The sequence below is a fragment of the Suricata suricatta genome, chromosome 17, assembly GCF_006229205.1.
Source record: "Suricata suricatta isolate VVHF042 chromosome 17, meerkat_22Aug2017_6uvM2_HiC, whole genome shotgun sequence".
Taxonomy (NCBI): Eukaryota; Metazoa; Chordata; class Mammalia; order Carnivora; family Herpestidae; genus Suricata; species Suricata suricatta.
Window position 1 is genome coordinate 14,851,087 of NC_043716.1, and position 18,476 is coordinate 14,869,562.

Below are 18,476 nucleotides of genomic sequence, written 5' to 3' on the forward strand. Positions count from 1 at the left end.
ACATGCAGTTTGCATACCCTGCGCTACCTGTTAGGAAGAACTGTCAAGTTCAGTGACAGACTCTGGGAGGGGCTAAGAGCTGTCCTGTGATCACAGTCAAGATAGCAAAGAGAAGGACCCTCCTGAGCCCTATGGTTCCCCAGACAAGTGACCCAGAGGGGGCTCTCATCCTGTGCTTCCTCAGGCAACGCCTCCGACCCTCCCCACAAGTAGAGGGAAGCAAACCTTGTCACAGATACCCTGAGGTTCAGCAAGACACATTTCCATTTGGCTTGTTGGCCTCTGGCTTCTTGACAAAAGTTCTTTTGAGGCAGAGAATTCTCCCCAACCCCCCCATGGCAACCTCTTAAGCGGAGCCAAGGTCATCAAGAACTGTCCTCAACTCCCCCCATCCTCTGGGCCCTGACAAGTTCAACCTGGGTCCCCACCTCCAGGCAATCCCCCCTCCTTGCCCAATGGGAGGCCTCTGCCTCATGGGGGACATGCTAGCCTTTCTTTGGCTCCCACAAGTGACCCCATTAAGCCCTTTGGAGATACTTCAGGGGGTGAGGGATGGGCCTCCTCCTTCAGCCTCTCTCCCTGCAAAGCGCAACCTAGGGCTCCCGGAGCAGGTGCTATGGGAGGAAGAGCAGGAGCTGAGCCTAGTCCCTGGGAGGGTGATTTGAAGCGAAAAATTAAAAAAACAAAATAAACAGTAAAGGGGGAAGGACAGTGGAAACATGAAGCGAAGTGCTGAAAGCACCGGCAGAACCCACAAACCCGAAGGCCACGTGTCTCCTCTGCTAAACGCTTGCACAACACGCCAACTGCCAAGTCAGAGGCCAGAATGAAGCTTCGGCCCCAGAACTCTCCATGGGGAGAAGAACAACCCCAAATACAGTCCCCTGGCACCCAAGGTGGGGGGGCCAGCAGAGACCCCACAGGCTAATATTAACTAGGACTGAATGGATCATTTAGCCCCAGCAAGGGGTCCCCAGATGAGTCATATACACCCCCTCCAGGCTTTACCGAATCTTGAGTGAAATGGGAACTGAACTGGAAGGCCACAGGTGTCTTGCCATCCACAGCATCAAATCCTCAGGGCAAAGTTGATGAGGAGTTAATGGGCGGTCCCTGGCACCCTTCCCCCATGCCACCTAAGCTGCTGCCTGATCCCAGGCCCCTGGCTGTCAGTGAGCCTAGAGCACTGAAAAAAAGATAGGTTAATGCAGCTGGGGGCAAGTAGGAGCGTGGGCAGAGGGCCTGGCCCCACAGGCCGGCCTGCTCGTCCACCAGCCTGGGCAGTTAGGCAGGCACAGCAGGGTGAATGAATGTCCCGCTATGCAGACCCTTGTGTCTGTGACACTGACATACTCTGTCACACAGCAGGAGCTAGGGGACCGAATCCCTGGCCACACAGGGTACCCTAGTGCCAGAGCCACCCTGCAGTTGCAGATGCCCATCGGCTCAGCAGCCCAGCACGTGGATGGCCAGCCACCCTTGCCCCGAGGGCACCACCAGACTTGCAGATCCAAGAGGCTGTCTAAAGAATTCCTGAAGTGGATTCTTGATTTTGCCAGTCACATATGCACACTGGAAGAACAGAAAGTCTGGGATTTGAGGGGTTTAAAAATTGCCCCCTACCTGCCAGGCACCTCCCCAAAGGGACAGGTAACCAGAAAGGCTCTGTTTGGCTGGCACCAGGCCAGGAACCTGCTGGGGCAGTTTCTTGCCAACCTGGAGGTTTGGGAACGGACAATGAGCTTTGGGCTGGTGTCTGCTGGCCTCAGCAGGGGCCGGGGAGGGGGATGCAGGGAAGGGATGGCTCCGGGCTGCCGGGCACAGAGAGCTGCCTCAGCACAGCGGGGCTCTGCTGACCTGGTCCCTGGAGATGCTTAAGGTGACACAGGGGCCAAGGCAGGACAGCTCAAGTTGCTGCCCTGTGCAGCACTTTCCAAGACTGATGTCACCTTTGAGCGGTCAAGTATGCCCCACCGGCAGGGGGTGAAACTAGACAAGGAGCCAATAGGCCCAAGATCCCTTCCTCTTGGCACGTGCTGGCTGGAGGTGAGGTCCTGCACAGGGGGTCCCCCTCCCCCATGCCTCCAGGCTGCAGGATGGCTTGCAAATCTCCATCAGCCACAGCCTCCCTTGAAGGATGGGCACCCTGCAACATCTTGCTTAGGTAGTGAATTCAGTCCTTGGTTACTGAGTGCTTACTGTGTGCTAGGTGCTGGGTCTGGCTCCTCCTCAGATGCCCGATACCAGGGGCCAAAGCCAGCCCCCAGGCAGCCTGCCCAGCTGCAGGACAGTCGGCTTCTATCTCAGATTTTAATCCCCCTCAAGGTCTGGGGCTGCAGGCAGGACAGGCAGTCCGCCCTGTCACAGCTTGGTCTGGGCTGGCTGCTGGGTCAGGAAAGCCCTGGCTCACTGACTGGGTTGCCTGATGCCCACCTGGCACTGGGCCAACAGTCATGTGGGTGGTCCCTGACAAGGCAGGCCCCTGGAGGCTGTAGCCCCCAGACTCCGCAACACTACCACCTCCACGCCACGCTCCCTTCCTCCCTGGTGGGGCACCATGCCCACAGCCCGTACAAAGAAGTCTTAGATGGCTGGTGGTGTTGCGTGCTTCTGCCAGTGCCCCTCAGCAGTGTCCACTGGGTTCCAGAACAGGGTCCCACAGGGGCTGGGCACCCTGCGGAGGGGGGACTGAGACCCAGGAGCCCCTTACTTAACTGTTCCCATTCCTGCCTGTATAGACTCAGAAAGGAACCAGGCTGTTCTCTTCCACAGGAGACAACCACCCCCCTTTTCCTGAGACAGGGACAGATGCAGAGAAAGCAGCCAGGGTCAGGGGTGGGGGTAGCAACAGCACTAATCATCAAATTAAGGCCACTTACAAGAGACCCACATGCCTACCCCAGCCTCTGTCCTAGGGCTCCATAATCAGGCAGGAACTGTAATAATCTCCAAGGTTGGGGAGGGGGAGAACAGAGCAGCCCCAGCAGTCCCCCGCCCTCCCACCCACACGGGTCCCCGTCCCCCCCGCTAGCACCTTTTGGCGGAGCAGCTTGCTGCGCACCCGGCCCCAGAGCCGGGCACCCGTGTTGGGGGGCCGCTTGCTCCCCGACTCCTCCAGCTGATCCAGGCAACAGCGCTCCAGGGGCTCACAGACCGCCTTCAGGCTGCAGTCGGGCTGAGGCAGAATGTCGGTCATGCCGGCGGCAGCAGGGCCTGGCCCAGACTACAACCTGGCCTGCGGTGCCAGCTCCGGGGTGGGGGGCGAGGCGCAGGCAGCCTGGCCCCCGGGGCTCAGCGGCAGCAGCGAAGACAGAGGCAGCGAGCAGAGTGCCCAACCCCCGGGCCGGCCTGGACTGTTACTTGAGCCGGACAGGGAAGCGCATGGTGGGAGGCTCTGCTCTCTCCTCCCCTCCCCGGAGGCTGCCTCCCAGAGGAGCGCACCAGCAGACACGGGCCCTCTTCTCTGCTTGCTGGTCCCCGCTAGGCTCTGCAGAGACGCCCCAGTGCCCCAGTGCGTGCGCCACGGACTGCCCGCCTGAGACAGCGCGGGGACCCGCCCCCACCGAAGGAAGTGACTCAAAGGAGGTGCTGGAGGCTCCCCCTCCAAAAAACCCAACCTCTGGGTTTTAACTCTTGGCAGGCTGGGGCTCCTGCTCACAGACCCTCAGCTGAGGTACTAAATAAAGTTTGACAAACAGCTAAACACAATCCAGTCCCTTCCCCTCACCATCTCCCGTTAACCCCTTCACCACCAGGCTGCTCTCTGGAGGCCTGGGGGATATGAGGGAGGCTTGGGAGGAAGCCAGAGGGGGTCAGCAGGGGCAGGAGCTGCATCCTGCCCATGGACAGGGGCCCTGGTCGCAGGCAAAGGTCCTGCACTGCCCGGGAGTTCTGCTTCCCCTACTCTCAACTCCTGAGGCACCTCCCTGGATGCCAATTTGGTGACAGGGCCAAACATCTGAACTGGCACGCACAAACCTCCTCTTGGGAATGTAAAGAATAAAGAAGCTCCCCAGTGGGGCAGCCTCCTGGGCTCTGGAAGGAACTGGCCACCATGCGTCATTCTCTAGGGACAGGAGCGAAAGCAAAGAATGACCCTGGTTGCAAATGCCCAGCAAGAGGTGCCTCTCACACAGTGCCTTTAACCGAGGCCCAGAGCACCTTCCCAGAAAAGCCCCAAACAGGTTTGTGCTGCCATGGGCAGAGCCACCTGGGCAAAGGGACAATCAGCCACTTTGTCTGGGCCGCATGGCTTGGAAGATAGAGAACAAACTTGTTCTTGACCCTTGAGTTGGTAAACATTCTAACCAGAGGGAGAAGTGTATCATTAAGTTAGAGCCTGGTGTTTGGGGGCAGGGGAAGGCCTCCCAGATGCTTAGGGCACACAAAACCCAGAGGTACCCAGGACGTCACATTATGCAGAGCTAGGCTCATAGCAGGAAGGAAACCAACATTTTCAGGATGCCAACCATGAGCCAGGACCCGTGCAAAGGGCTTTCAGACTTCCGACTGCATTGAGGCCTGTGTGACTGCCTCAGTTTTCTGAGTCTGGAGGCCTCGGGCTGAGGGAGGGAAAGTTCTTGCCTGAGACAAGCTGGGGAGTGACAGTTCTCTTTCAAAGCTTCTGGTGCTCACCACGGCTGGCCTGACTGAAGTGTGGGTTCTTGTTTTTCCCTCTTTTTAAAAAACTATTCATTTATTTATTTGAGAGAGAACGAGCATGAGCAGGGGAGGGACTGAGGGAAAGACAGAGAAAGAATCCCAAGGTCTGATGTAGGGCTTCACTGCAAGATAGCAAGACCTGGTCATAATAAAAGCCACCCTTTACCAAGCATTTACTGTGTGATGGGCACCATGCTAAACCACATGGATTAACTCACTTCATGCTCCCCCAACCATATGAGGTAAGTAAGAACCAGCACCACCATTTTCTATTTGAGGACATAAGGGAGACCGGAAGTTGAGCACCCTGCCCAAGGCCATACCAAGCCTGGCGGATGGCACTGCTGTCATATCCTATACGACAGGATCTGGTCCCCCACTCCCTCTGCCTGGTGGGTAGGAGTGGGGTCCTGGAGCTATACTGGGCTCTGGGTGTTGCTGCAGGGTGGCTGGGCCAGCTCTGTCTTTCCTAGGGCTCCACACTCCACACCTGCTTCTACACACAGTGCAGACTGGGCAGGGCTGCCAAGGCTGCACAGAGCCTCCTCATACCTGAGCCAAAGTTGCTCAAAGCCACTGCAGCTAAACACGGCTGGCCTACAACACCTTGCCCAGTACTCCCTAAGGGGGAGGGAAAGAGACCCATAGAGGCATGGGACACAGATATGTCCCCTGCCCAGCTGAGGCCTGAGCCGCCCTCCCTTCCTGACCCATCCCTAATTTGCTTCTCCCAGGGCACCAGATGCCCCTCTAAAGAGAGTCTTCCTCCAGTTCCACAAGGGGCCAGACAGGTTCCTCACCCAGGCTGTCACACACCCATTTCCTCCAGGGGGGTGTCACTCACTCCTGCAGTCTTCATTTCTCCAACTCATTCATTTCATTCGAGAGGTGCTGACTGAGGGCCTGGCTGTGTATTTGACTCTGGGTTGGGGGTGCTGAGGAATCACAGACATGAATCGAAAGTGTGTGCTTGACAAGGCTGAGAATCCAAGAGAGGAGCAAGACATGGGCTTAAACAGCTTTTTAACAGGAAGCAGAAGAGCACTCATTCACTTGCACATATTTAGGGTGCACCTCCCATGTGCCACACCCAGATGGCCAAAGCATCCTCCTAGCTCTCAAGAAGGCCAGTCTTGGGCCTTAAGAACAGTGCAGATAAAGTGCAATGACAGTTGAAGGAAAGGAGAGAACATTTCTAGCCGGAGGAACCACAGAAGGCTTCTTGGAGGAGGAGGGTTGGCATGAGCCTTGAGATCTGTGGAAAATGGCCATCCGCCCTGGCTTCCCTCTGCATCCCTTCAAGCTAATGTGCAACTGCTGGTTGTGTAACTGGCTGGGAAGGTGCCATTATCATCGCTGACCACGTCGGTGCGCTTGGCACCATTAGCTGCTTGGCACCATCAGCTGCTTAACTTCAAAACTGGCCCCTTGCTGGCTTTCTAAGGTTCTCTTCCTTCTATCTGGGTCATGTGCCACAGGGTGCAGTTTGGGGGAATGCGGTACAGGGTGTGCCTCCCCCCCAACTGGGTGTGTGGGAGAAGGGGGGCAGTATAGATCCTGTTCCCAAAGCCCTATGCTTGTCTGTCATAGGAACCCCAGGTTCAATACTTGTCTGGGTAAAGCAAACTCTGATTGGGTGAAAGCTGGCCAACTGGTCTCCATGGCGACACAAGCGCCTTAGCAGATGGGTAGCTGAGTCGGGAGGCTCTTCCCTTGAGATGTTCATCTTTCCCTTTCTCCCCGTGGGCTGGGGGCTCTCTCTGGGACAGCACAAATTTGCCTTCTCTTCCCTAAGCCTGACTCACTCCTTCCTGGAATCAATGGTCTAGAAGCAGGCTGCAAGGGGGTTTGTGTAAGACAAATGTTCTCAGTCAGTTCCTCAAAAGCGACTGTCCGAATTCAGGTCCCTCCAGCCCGCCACGAGCCCTTCCTCATCTTTGCTGGGTGGGCCAAGCTTAGGCTGTCCTGACCACCCAGGAAAGGACTGCATCCCCTCCTCCCTCTGTCCACCCCTTCGTCCAGCCACACCTGGCAGAACCTGCCTCCGAGGACATGCAATGGCCCCCTGTCTGGATAAACAGAGCCTGGGCGGGAAGGCCCACACAAACAGATGTCGCTGTCTTTGGAATTAAAAACATTCCTAGTAGACTGTCCTGTCCTCACTCATTTCCCCTTTCTCCTCCTCCCTTCCAGGCTCTCTGCGGCAGAAATGAGAAGGGCCACCCTCAGGGAGGTGCAGGACCCTGAGTTCCACCTAGGGAGGGGGGTATACCTGGGGCAGTTGGGACCAGGCACCCAGCACAAGCCTGCATGAGGCGAAACCAGGTTAAAGTGATCAGCAACAGCATCACTGAAGAAAAAAAAGGTCAACAGGGAATATATGTAGCCTGAGATGTGTGGGCGGGAGAGGCAGGGACTGCCACCAGTGCTGCCTTGGTGACAGCTGGGGGGTAGGGATAGCTTCCAGGCAAATCCTCCAGCCTGTGAACGGGAGGAGGAAGGTTCTTTCTCAGAACTCTGGGATGCTACTGCCACTTCTCTGGAGTGACCCCATTTTTCCCAGTGGGAAAAATCTTCTCCCCCAGCCCAGATTAGACCCCTGATCTCCTATTTCTGTCCTCTAGCCAAATGACAGGAAGCCAAGAAAGGGGGTTTCTGAGCAGCCAGTTAGATCAAGGTCAAAGGGGCCCCAGTGGACAGCCTGGGAGTGAGGAAAGGCAGGTGAGAGCCCCAGTAGGCCACGCAGAGAGTCTGGGTGCAGGAGCTGGGGAGCCTGAGATTGCACTGAGGATGGGAGCAGAGCTGGGGGCCAGGTGGTGGTGGACAGCATGGTGGAGGCTAAGGCTGGAGGGCTGGAGAAAGGAAGTCTTCTCGGTCCCTGCCCTAAGACAGGCACCGGAGTCCGGGCTGAGAGACCCAGCAGGGCCAACAGTGCACTGGAGCCCAGAGGGATGGGGGACCTCGTGCAGGGTGTGCACACTGGTGGGGAGGGTGGTACATCCAGAGCAGCCATGAGAAAGCAGGATGGGAGACTCCTCCTTAAGATTCCTGGCTCTGTATCCCCACATCCCTAATGTGTGTTCTCACCTCTTTCTGTACTTATCCTATAGAACTATACCGATGGGACACCCCTGGCAACCTCTAGTGATTCTCATGGGATACTGGGTGATGGAAACAGCTGGAAAACCCACTGGAGACTTTGGGAACATCTAAAACAAAGCCCACCCAGGGACAGAGTAGGCAGAGCACACCTACCACTTCCTTCTATTCGTTCCCCATACATACAACTCATGGCCAGACCCCCTTGGCATCTCGCCTGCTCCTTCTCACCAGAAGGTGTGGGACCAGGGTCTCCCAGCAGTGTTGGGGGAGGGGCAGATAAAAACAGAAGCAGAGGCCCCTGGTTGAGGCCCAGGGGTGGGGGGTGCTTCTGGTCCCTCCCAGTAGCCCCCAAGCTATGTAGGCAGAACCTGAGCCTCCTTCCAGGAGATGGTTCTCATGAGAACTGCCGTTTCTCTTAACCACAGTCATTGGCCCCTGCTTGCCCTCAGGGTGGGGAGATGTGGAGGCCGGGGAGATTAGGGGCTTTTTAAGGAAACTTCCGGGTCAGAGTCCTGGCTCTGAAACTCGTGTCTTATCTGTACTTTTCTCTCTGCTTTGGGAAAACCGTGGGCCTCTGCGTTGCTGGTGTGGGTTCCCTTTGGAGTCCTTACAACGGGATAACACTTACCCAGTCATTCAGGCTGGTGCTTTCTGGGTCACCTTGGCCCTGAAGCCAGTACAGCCCAGCTCTTGCCTCTAAGGGTACGGGCAGGCTGTACCCAGCCTTTCCTGTCCCAGAGTAGGCTGCACCTGGGGACTAGACCCCTACTGAGCGCCACCACTTCGCATGTCCCTCAATGCCCTGGCAAAGGCTGGGCTGCCAGTGAGGGGCCGTGGCTGGTCTGCAGCGCTCACAGTGAGGGAAGGGAGGCTGGCAGACCCCATGTAAGGTGCCCCCAACAGCTGTCATATCTACTTCAGCCCTCACTCAGGGATGTCCCTGGCAACTCCTCTACTAAGTCCTTTTCTCAGAGTTTTTTTTTTTTTTAATCAAAAGCAAGACCACCCTGGAGACCGGTGTTTTGGATTTCTAGGAAGATAAAGTTGCAGCCCATGCCCACAGGGAGCTCAGAGGTTACTGAAATGTACAGTGTGCCAGGTCCAGTCAGCTCCGTAATCTCATTTAATATTCACATGGGTTTCAGAGGAAGCACTTAAGAGGTCACCTGAGGCCACCCTGCTATTAGGTGGTGGAGCGGAGATCAAACCTGGCTCTTCCACTGGAGTCTGGGAGCTCCCCAGAGCTGGGAAGAGAGCACCCCTCTTGGGGTTTGTTAAGAAGCTGGATATTCTCAGGCACTGAATGAATCCATTCCCAAGGTCTGCTCTGGATCAGCTTTTCTGCTTGCTGCCCACCCCTGAGAGGTGGGCCTAGGGAGTGGGCACCAAGCCCACCCTCATGGTGGTATTCCCAAGTGGGCCAGAAGGGCAAGAGGGAGACTCGAGCCTCCAGTTTCCTATTGAGTGCTTCCTGCCTCCAGAATCCACTGGGCAGAGTCCGCCTCTCCCCAAATCAGGAACACCTGGGAGGCAGAGGCAGCTGAGCAGGGGTGGGGAGAGAGGGTGTAGAAGTATGGGGAGGTCTCTGGGTAGTGGGGCGCTGGCCCTCCCGAGGGATCCTGCCCCTGGCTTTCCGCCATCATGCTGCCTGCTCTCCAAGTGTAACGGAGGCATCCAGACGGGTCTTCAGATGGGACAGCAGGTGGGGATGAACAGCTCTGAGACGGGCAGGGGCTGGGGTGGGGCAGGACAAAGGCTCCAGTCCCAAGGCCTCTGGGAGGAGGCAGTGTCTGAAGCAGGGAGGGGAGCAGTCCTGACACTCAACCTCCCCCATCCCCATGGGCCTCTGGGCTGGCCCGGTGGTGATGGCAGCGGCTAAGAGAAGAACCCTGCATGGGCCAGCAGAGAACAGCCAGCAGCAGGGATGTGAAACGCAAACTCTAGAGGCAGATGCTTTCCCTGCTTGCGCACATCAGGCGCGAGGCTGGGTGCAGGGGATGGCTCCACCTTCAGGGGGGAGGGGAGGCTGGAAAGCCACCCCCAGCATGGCCACCACAGTGTCCCAGGGTAGGGAGCTGCCTAGCACTGTGGGGTGCCAGGCCGGGGGTTGAGGGCTGTGGTGGTGGAATGAAAGGGAAAAGCCAGCTCCAAGGCTTCCTCATAGCTGCCCCCACACCCCTAGGTAAAACCAGGCCAGTCCGAGGGTCCAGGGGCCCAGCCGTGGTCAGTGTGGTCTGAAAGACGATTGGGAGAAGGTGTCAAGAACCCATGTAAATGTCCCTCTGTCATCCCACTCAGGGAGGGACCCCGGCACCTCCTGGCACCAGCCATGAAGAACCAGAGTGGGCAAGAGCGAAAAGCGTTTCTGGGTCAACCAGGCCACTGCCCCAGAGCCAAGGCTCCCAGAGCAATAAAGCTGGCATGCCTGACCCTCCAGCAGTCAAACAGGGACAACAGACCCCTCGAGGGCCAGAGAGAGGGATGTGGGGTGGGGGAGGCCTTGACTCCTGCCCTGGCAGGCTCTTGACCCACGCTTACTCTGAATTTCCTCATGCTCTGCAGAGTAATTGAAACCAGAAGCAGCTCTGGGCCAACAATGGCCCCCTGTTCTCGGCTCCTCACTTACTTTGTGCTCTGGGCCTGACCAACCATGCCAAGCTGAGAGCTGCACCAACAGGGAAGAGCCCAGAGCTGCTCAGTCCAGGGTCAAGGCAGGGAAATCTTGGCTGCCAGGTGGTAAGGGGCCTAACCTTGATCTCCAGCATATACTGAGGTCCATTATCAAAGTTGGATCTGATCTTCATCAGCATAACAAAACAGATGTGGCCTCAGCCAGCCTAAGGTCTATACACAGGGGGCCACTTGCAGGTGACAGCCTTTGGGAGGGGGTGCCGCTTGACCAGCTATACAGGATAGTGTACCTGGAACTGCCAGTTTGGGCAAAGGGCTGTCATTATTAGATGAGCCCGGACTGTCCCAAGGGCTTCGTGGACTTTCACATTCAATGCTCATTAGGACCCATTTTATGGGCGAGAAGACTGAGGCTCAGAAAGGCAAAGTAACTTACTCTATTCTCCCAACTAATGAATGGAGAAAATCTGGATTCTGAACCCCAGATCTGTGTGGCCCTAAAGGCCCAGTGACACGGACAGATCAAAATCCTCCCATTTTCTTTACTACATGCTGAGATCCTGTTCATTCTTCATATCCACAGCACGCTGCCTGACACTAGAGGGCGCTCAGTGTGCAGAAAGGCATGAAGCAGCTAGTGAAAGCGTGGCTCCTTCAGGTAGGCTCATGTGAGCCTTACAACTGGTGACGAAGGCAGAGTGGGAATAATACCCCCATTCAACAGATGAAGAAACTGCAGCCCCCAGATAGCAGTCTTCTGACCCTCAGCGTCCGGCTAACTCCCTCCACACTCAGTACATTTAAACCACAACCTAGACAAGGGCAGACGAGATCTGAGGAAATAGGAGTCAAGGAGACAGGGATGCCTAACCTGGGGGGAGAGAAAGCCAAGAGGCAACTGTTGTAACCAGAAGAGGCTAAGAGTGACCCATCGTGTCCTCCACTTGTGGGGCCCTGCTTTCCGGTAATAGTGGGAGACCAATGAGCAGTTGGGGGTGGTGGGGACTCTTGGGTCTGGAGAGGAGGTGGCCATGAAATCCCCATCCTCAAAGACCAGGCTCTTTTTCTCACTTAAAGTCTAGGGGCGCCTCATAGGCTCAGTTGGTAGAGCATGCAACTCTTGAGCTCAGGGCTGTGAGTTCAAGCCCCACTTTGAGTGTGGAGCCTACTTAAAATAAAAAATTTTTTAATTAAAAAAAAGGGAGAAAGTCTAAGGTGAAAATAACCATAATGCCCATTGGCGAATGAGTGGATAAACAAATTGCAGTCTATGCATTCAGTGTTCTTCAGCCTTAAAGAAGGAAATTCTGGGAGGTGGCTCAGTCAGTTAAGTGTCTGACTTTGGCTCAGGTCATGATCTCACGGTTCATGGGTCTGAGCCCTATTTTGGCCTCTGCACTGACAGTGTAAACCCTTCTTGGGATTCCCTCTATCTTCCTCTCTGCCCCTCCCTGACCTGTGGTTTCTCTCTTTCTCTCAAAATAAATAAATAAACTTAAAAAAAAAAGGAAATTCTGAGTGGCTCAGGTCATGATCTTGCGATTTGTGGATTCAAGCCCCGCATCAGTCTGTGCTGTCAGCATGCTGCCTGCTTCAGATCCAGTCTCCCTCTCTCCCTGCCCCTCTACCGCTCATGCTCTCTCTAAAAAAAAATGAATTAACATTAAAAAATTAGTTTAAGAAGGAAATTCTGACACATGCTACAGTGCGGATGAACCTCAAAGACATTATGATTCCACTTGCATGAGGTCCCTGGAATAGACAAATCATAGACAAAAAGTAGAGTAACGGCAGTTGCCAGAGGGGTTACTTTTTTAAAAAATAAGTTCTATGCTCAACATGGAGTTTGAACTCATGACCCAAAAAGAGTTGCAAGCTGTACCGACTGAGCCAGCCCGGCGTCCCTGGAGATTTACTGTTTAATGGGTATAGTGAGTAGGGATGATGAGAAAGTTCTGGGAAGAAAAAAAAAAGTTCTGGAGAGGTCTGGTGGCGACAGTTGCACAACAGTGTGAATGTACTTAATGCCTCTGGGTGACACTAAAAAATCATTAAAATGATAAATTTTATGGTATGTATATTTTACTACAGTTGAACAAAAAAGTAAGAGAGTCTAGATATTGTCTGATTTGCCAGTCAGGGCGCTGTGTCCCAATCCTGAAGGCAGGGGCCTTCGTGACCTCCTCCCGAGTGCCATTTATAATAGCTCTGAACCCTCGCAGCTTCCAAGAGGCTAGGTCACAACTGTTATAAAAACGACCCCCTTTCCCCTTCAGACACTTCAGGGCTCTGTGCTCTGGAAGGGAAGAGGACAGGGGTGAGGTGCCCCATCAGGCACGGACTTGGCAATCAGGAAAGCTGGCATCTCCTTCCTGGCCTGGGACCCTGCCCCTTCCCTCCCCAGGGGCTTGAGCATTTCCAGGTGCCATCTCCTTCCCTGGGGGGGCGGGGGGGAGGAGCAGAACCAAGGGTGGGAACGGTCCCCAGACCTGTGGCTGAGCTGAGGAGCAGGGGTGTGGAGCAGGGGCATGAAGGGCTCCTCTGGCTTAGGGAGCTTCTAGGTCTCAGACTCCTCTTTAGTCTGGAGTCAGTAGCAGGAACCAAGCTGTGGGGGTCCTCAGGGAGAGCTCTCCCCTTTGGCCACGCCAGTCATCAAGGGCTGGGCCCTGGGAATATGCTAATCAGCCAGCGGGTAGGTCCCAGTTGGGGACAGCACATCTGGAGCCTGGAGCAGCATGGCTGGAAATAGACCGAGATAAACATATGGGAGTCCCCTGGGACCAGGGAGCCACAGCAGACAAAGGGGGGCCTCCCAGCTGAGAGGTTCCTGGGCCAAGCAGGGGTGGGTCTGCAAGGAGAGGGCAGGCAGTGGGGGTGGCCTAGACAGAGAATCTGGACACACTGGCCCCCTGGGTCTAGGGGACAAAGGGAGGACTCTTGAGCCTGGAAGAGGAGAAATGCACTAAGCTGGGGATGGGGGAGGCTCTAGTAAATTTGTGGTGATAAAGGGCAGATCCCTGAGGGTCACAGACTGACACTCAGGTCTGTCCCCGCCCCATCTAAGAGCATTTTCTTTCATTCATTTGCCCAGCAGCTGACCAAAAACGATGAACCTGGGACCAGGTCCCTTAATTTGGAGCCCATGCTAACCACTGTGGCTGTCACTCACCCTTTCTGGTCTCCATTTCCTTCTCGGCCCCAAACAGAATTGGATTAAATGCCTCCTAGGAGTCGTCTGTCCTAAAACCCTTCTGATCTCTTCTTTCATTCCTTCCTTCAACCTCCCTCACAACCCTGAGCAGGAGCGTTAATTTCCTGGGACACTCCCTGCACATCCCTGCCTCCCAGCATGGCCACCAAGGCCCTTTCCCTGGAAAGCCCACCCTTCTCCTTTCTGCTGACCCAGAGCCTGCCCACCTTGCTAGAGTGACACAGAGGCTTAAAATGGCAATTCATGTGCTGGCCATTATGTAAAATGATTTTTATGCGGTATAAGAACTACTTTGGGCAATGTAACAAAAAAGGTCATTATAAAGACTACATACAGACCCAGAAAAAAGGGAGGTTAATGATATTACGTGAAAATAGAAAAATACAAAACACACACTGTGATTAAAGCTATATGAAAATTTCTATGCCTGAGGAAGGGAAAAGGCACAACGTCGAATGGCTGTTTCAGAGGAGTGGGAGGGGGGACGTCTTGTGGTTCTGTTTCAAGTCTCTCTACTATTACTGCAATTTTCCTTCTAATATAAACACTGCACTTGGAATTTAAAAAACCCAGGGCTCTCAAATCCCCCTCGCTCCACCTCCTCCTGGGAGCCTCCCTGACTCCCGCCCACGATTAATATTAATCTTTCTTTCTTTGAGTTCCCGCTGCATGCTTTTCCATCTTATCCCACAGGGAATGGTGGCAGGCAGGAGCACACCTGCAGAGGACAGGGTCCCACCTGCCTCCATTTCTGGTTCTGGTCCTGGCTCCCTCCCCACGGGCTGCCTGGCCTTGGACAGGTCGCCTAACCCCTTTGGTGCCTCAACTTTCGCATCTTTCCAAGTGTGATCGCTTTCCTCCCCCACAGGGTATGTGAAGACCCCCGAGATAATGGCTGTGAGCATCAGCCCAGGGCTGGGTGCTAGCTCTCGGGTGCTATCCTCACTGCCAGCATCTTACTGCGCTCTCTCATGGCTTGGCATGCCTCCATGCACTTGTCTTTCCGATCTTGAGGCCAGGCCCCTACGGGTCTTGGAGCGGCCAGCCCGTGCTGGGTACGCTGCAGAAGGATGGTGAGTCCCTCGTCCTGGCTCTTTCTGTGCATGCATGCTCATTCTGCTTCCCTCCAGGTGTGCCAGGGGGTAAGCGTCCCCTGCCAAGTTAAGAGGACTTCAGACTAAAGAAGGCTTAGGCTCACTTTATACCGTAAAGTGGGATGCTGGGGCAGAACATCACCCTGGCTCCTTCTCCAGGCCGCTAGCCATGACAGTGCCCTATTCCAGGCTTGGGAGATCCCTTGATGGAGGCCTGGGGGATAAGGACACAGCAGAGGAGAGGGCATGGCTGCTCTGCACACGCCGGCAGAGGCAGCGGGCCTCAGTGTCCTTGCAGGGAGGATATAATTGTCATTTTCCTCACAGAGCTGTTGTGAGGATCCGAGGAGATAATGTTTGGGGCTTGTGCCTCCAAGAGCCCAAGTGCTGTAAACACATATTGCTGATTAGTGCTGCCATGTGCCTGCCACTAAATGCTACCCCCACCCCCAGCCTGCTGCTCCAGATCCCCTGCCCCCACTGCCACCACGGCAGGCAAACTCAGAGAAAGACTCATTCGGGAGCAAACACCTGGAGCTCAGGAAATGCAGTCCCTTGCAGTTCTTTGGATGGGCTGAGTGAGAAGGGGCTTAGAAAGAAGGCGTGGGACAGGCATGGGCCCTCTTTCCTTTGCCTCTCCTTCAGGCCACCCAAACATTACCAAAGACGGCCCCCACTGCAAGGCCACCTTTTGTTCCATCTTAGGCGCCTGCCAAAGGGGAGCAGAGCCATGTGCCAGAGGCTGTTGCCAATTCCCTTCCTGGGACACGTGGCATAAAGGGAGGTGGGAGCAAAATGTGGGAACAGACCGTTCCATGGCTCCGTGGGGCCTGGCCACACGGGATTGGCTCAGTGGAAGCTTTCCACCCAGCCTGGTGATCCTCGGGGCTTCCATGGGTGAGCAGACTTTATGAAGCATGGCGCTCCAAGCAGTACACCCCCACCCCTCCCTGGCCCATGGGAAGGCAGGCAAGGGTCCCCCACAGCTGAGGGCCAAGGGCTGTACCCTGGGGAGGTTCGGGCTGGGAGAGTCTGAAGTCCTCCCGAGGACACTGGCTTTCAGTTGGCCGCTCACAGGCCCAGGTCAGCTGGCAGCAGGAAGGTTTGTGTTTCTTTTAATATCAACTCCCAGGCATTTAACATTCCTCGAAGCTTAAACACAGAAACATTTTCCTTACCAGACTGTGCTTTCTGCTCTGCCAAACATAACCTGGCTTCCTCCTCTTCCCCCAAAGCCTCCATCTGCTCCTGTCTCCAAGATGTAATGATTTATGGTGTGTTTCCCCTAGGGCTTGTGTGGCTGACAGAAACAAGGAGGAGGAGCGAAGCAACGGAGCTGGAAGTCCAGGTGGGGCTGGTGCCACGGGGCCCTGTAATCTGGATTCTGGGAAGGGAGGTCAGGACCCATGGTGCTCACTTTGGGGGGGGGGGGGCTGCCCTGGACACCCTTTTTAACTCTTCCATTCCATGGCCACTGATGGCTCAGGAGGCATGGCAGCCACTTCCTTGGCCAGATATCGCCTGCGGCCGAGCGGACCAGCCTTCCCTTCCCTGCCTGTCCCTCCGGCCAGCCCAGGGGTGTGGAACCAGGCCGCCACCCCTTATCCCTGCAGGAAGTAGGTTCTGACTTTACAGGCCTCTCTTTCATCTAAATTAATGAAGGACCGGCTTGCGGTTGCCAGGCAGCCCAGTCTCCCTGGCGACAGTGCTGAGGAGCGAGTCCCACAGCATCAGGAACAGACACGCACAGAACACAGGGTGACAGGAGGCAGATGGCTGGGCCCCCACCAAATAAGGCCACTCCCCTGTTCAAACACCCAGGTGAAACAGGTGGGAGAAGGAAAAGGCCCATATGGGTCCCCAAAGGGCATGACCTCCAAGAACACCCAGCCAAATGCCAGATACCAAACTCTGCAGCCTTACCAGGGCAGCAGGGAACACACACATCCTTTGAGAAGGCATCATTCAGTCCCCTCCCCACCTCCCCCATCACACCTGGGGCGACTAAGCAGCTCAGAGCACCTAACGTCTGTGGGCTGGGTCCCAGTGCTTATTGCTTCCCTTGATTTCATGGTCACAGAGTCTACCCCCGAGAAGGCCACTTGTGTCCTAAGGAGGTGCCAGATGGAGTGTGGATGGCTCCATGCTGAACTTCATCCCTCCAAACCTGCATCCTCTTGATAGGTGAATGCATAGCAACCGTCTTCAGAACTGGCAGAATGTTCCAGAGACACAGGCTGCACACAAGGGCTTTCAAGAAACAGCTGAGGCACATATACCCTTACCCTGACTCAGGTCCTGCCTCTTCCAATACCCACAGAACCTACCCTAAGCCAGTGAACTCCTGGCAGGAGTAAGGCCCAAAAGCAGCCCTAGCACCAAACCAGTGACCAGCGCCCAGAGAGCCAGTTGGACCCTAAGCCCATTGCAGGGTGCCCGGCCTTGTATGCCAGACATTGCTAATCAAACATAGCATTCATGGATACAATACAGCCTCAGAATCCATCTCCACACAACGTTCCTGGGAAAAGCTGCCAGCAGATCAGAGTCGAGATGTGACAACAAAGGTGGAGTCCCCTCTTTGCCTTGGTGCCCCGGCCACGCCCAGACCCTCACCTGGATCTGCCCTTTTCCCATGATCTTGTCCACGATCTCGTTGTTGTCCTTGTTGACCTTGGTCTTGTCGTAGCACTTCTCGTAGCAGAGGATCCTCAGGGACTGGGAGCCCTCCAGCTCAATCTCAAACTCCTGGGGAAAGACGGTACCACAATCCTGAACCTCCAAAGTGGAGACACAAAACTTCCTGGCAGGTGTGGGCCCCAACCTTGCAAGGGTGAGAAAGGGGTGAGGGGGCCTATGAGGAGCACATCAAAAGGCACGGAGGAACTTCCTCCCTTCCTGGAGCTCCAAAGACCTCCAAATTCGCTGATGAAGGGGAGTTTGGGCCTGAGCTAAAAACCCCCTGTCTAGACATAAACATGGTATCAGACACCAAATGAGCAAAGAGTGGAGAGCAGAGGGGTTGGAGAGAGAACTCGCTGAACCAACAGGCTCAGCCACCCCCAGCCAACAGGAAGCGAGCATGAGGACGGGGGTGGGCACAGCTGGTGACAAGCTCAGGGGTCCCCATGAGGACACCAGCCCCCTCCACTCACCTCATCCCATTTGGGCTCTGTGGTGTCCCGGAACACCCTGGTTTTGGCTTTGCTGACAAAATAGCCAAAGGAATCCACCTCCAGGGTACAGTACAGGTCTGCAGCAGGGACGGGCAGAGACACACCAAGTGAGGCCTGAGACTCAGGACCTCGGGAGGAAAAGGGGGGGGTAAATGCCTCTGTCCTTCCCATGATCCCCACAGGGCAGCCCTCAGTGTTCCCCTTCCCACTTCTCTGCCCTCTTCCTAGCTGGCTCTGTCCCTCCTGCCTCACTCACCACCCCCCAGCTACACTGGCCTCCTCCCTCCAGTGTGCCTGGCTGCTCCCACCTGAGGGCCCTCCACTTGCAGTGCTCCGTCCCTGATCCTGGCCTGGCTGCCTCGTCCCCACCGAAGCCTCTGGCCAAGGTCTTCACTGACCATGCAGACTAAAGAAGCTCTCTTCTCCCCCTCCCTTCCCCTACTGATCCCAAATTCCTTAACAGGGCATCTGGCATTAGAGGTGGGAGGCTTTGGAGGGCATTGGCCCTGGGTGCTAGAAGTCTGGAGGAACCCCCACTCACTGTGACAACCCAAAATGCCCCCCACATTCCAAAAGCTTGGTTTGTTGTTTTCATAGCAT

At 55.5% G+C, this 18,476-nt stretch overlaps 1 protein-coding gene across 8 annotated transcripts in view; it reads right to left on the reverse strand.

Moving 5' to 3' along the window:
• ABR (ABR activator of RhoGEF and GTPase) overlaps window positions 1–18,476 on the reverse strand; it is a 181,285-nt gene that overhangs the window by 20,619 nt on the left and 142,190 nt on the right. For 7 of the 8 annotated variants that reach the window (XM_029927280.1, XM_029927285.1, XM_029927282.1 and 4 more), the window contains 2 exons: window positions 17,856–17,953; window positions 17,317–17,448 (listed from right to left, as the gene is read on the reverse strand). In XM_029927280.1, coding sequence (XP_029783140.1) covers window positions 17,317–17,448; window positions 17,856–17,953 — 230 coding nt within the window. Of the gene's footprint in view, window positions 1–3,034; window positions 3,474–17,316; window positions 17,449–17,855; window positions 17,954–18,476 lie in introns of those variants that run through there. The other variant, XM_029927288.1, reaches the window with a different exon arrangement.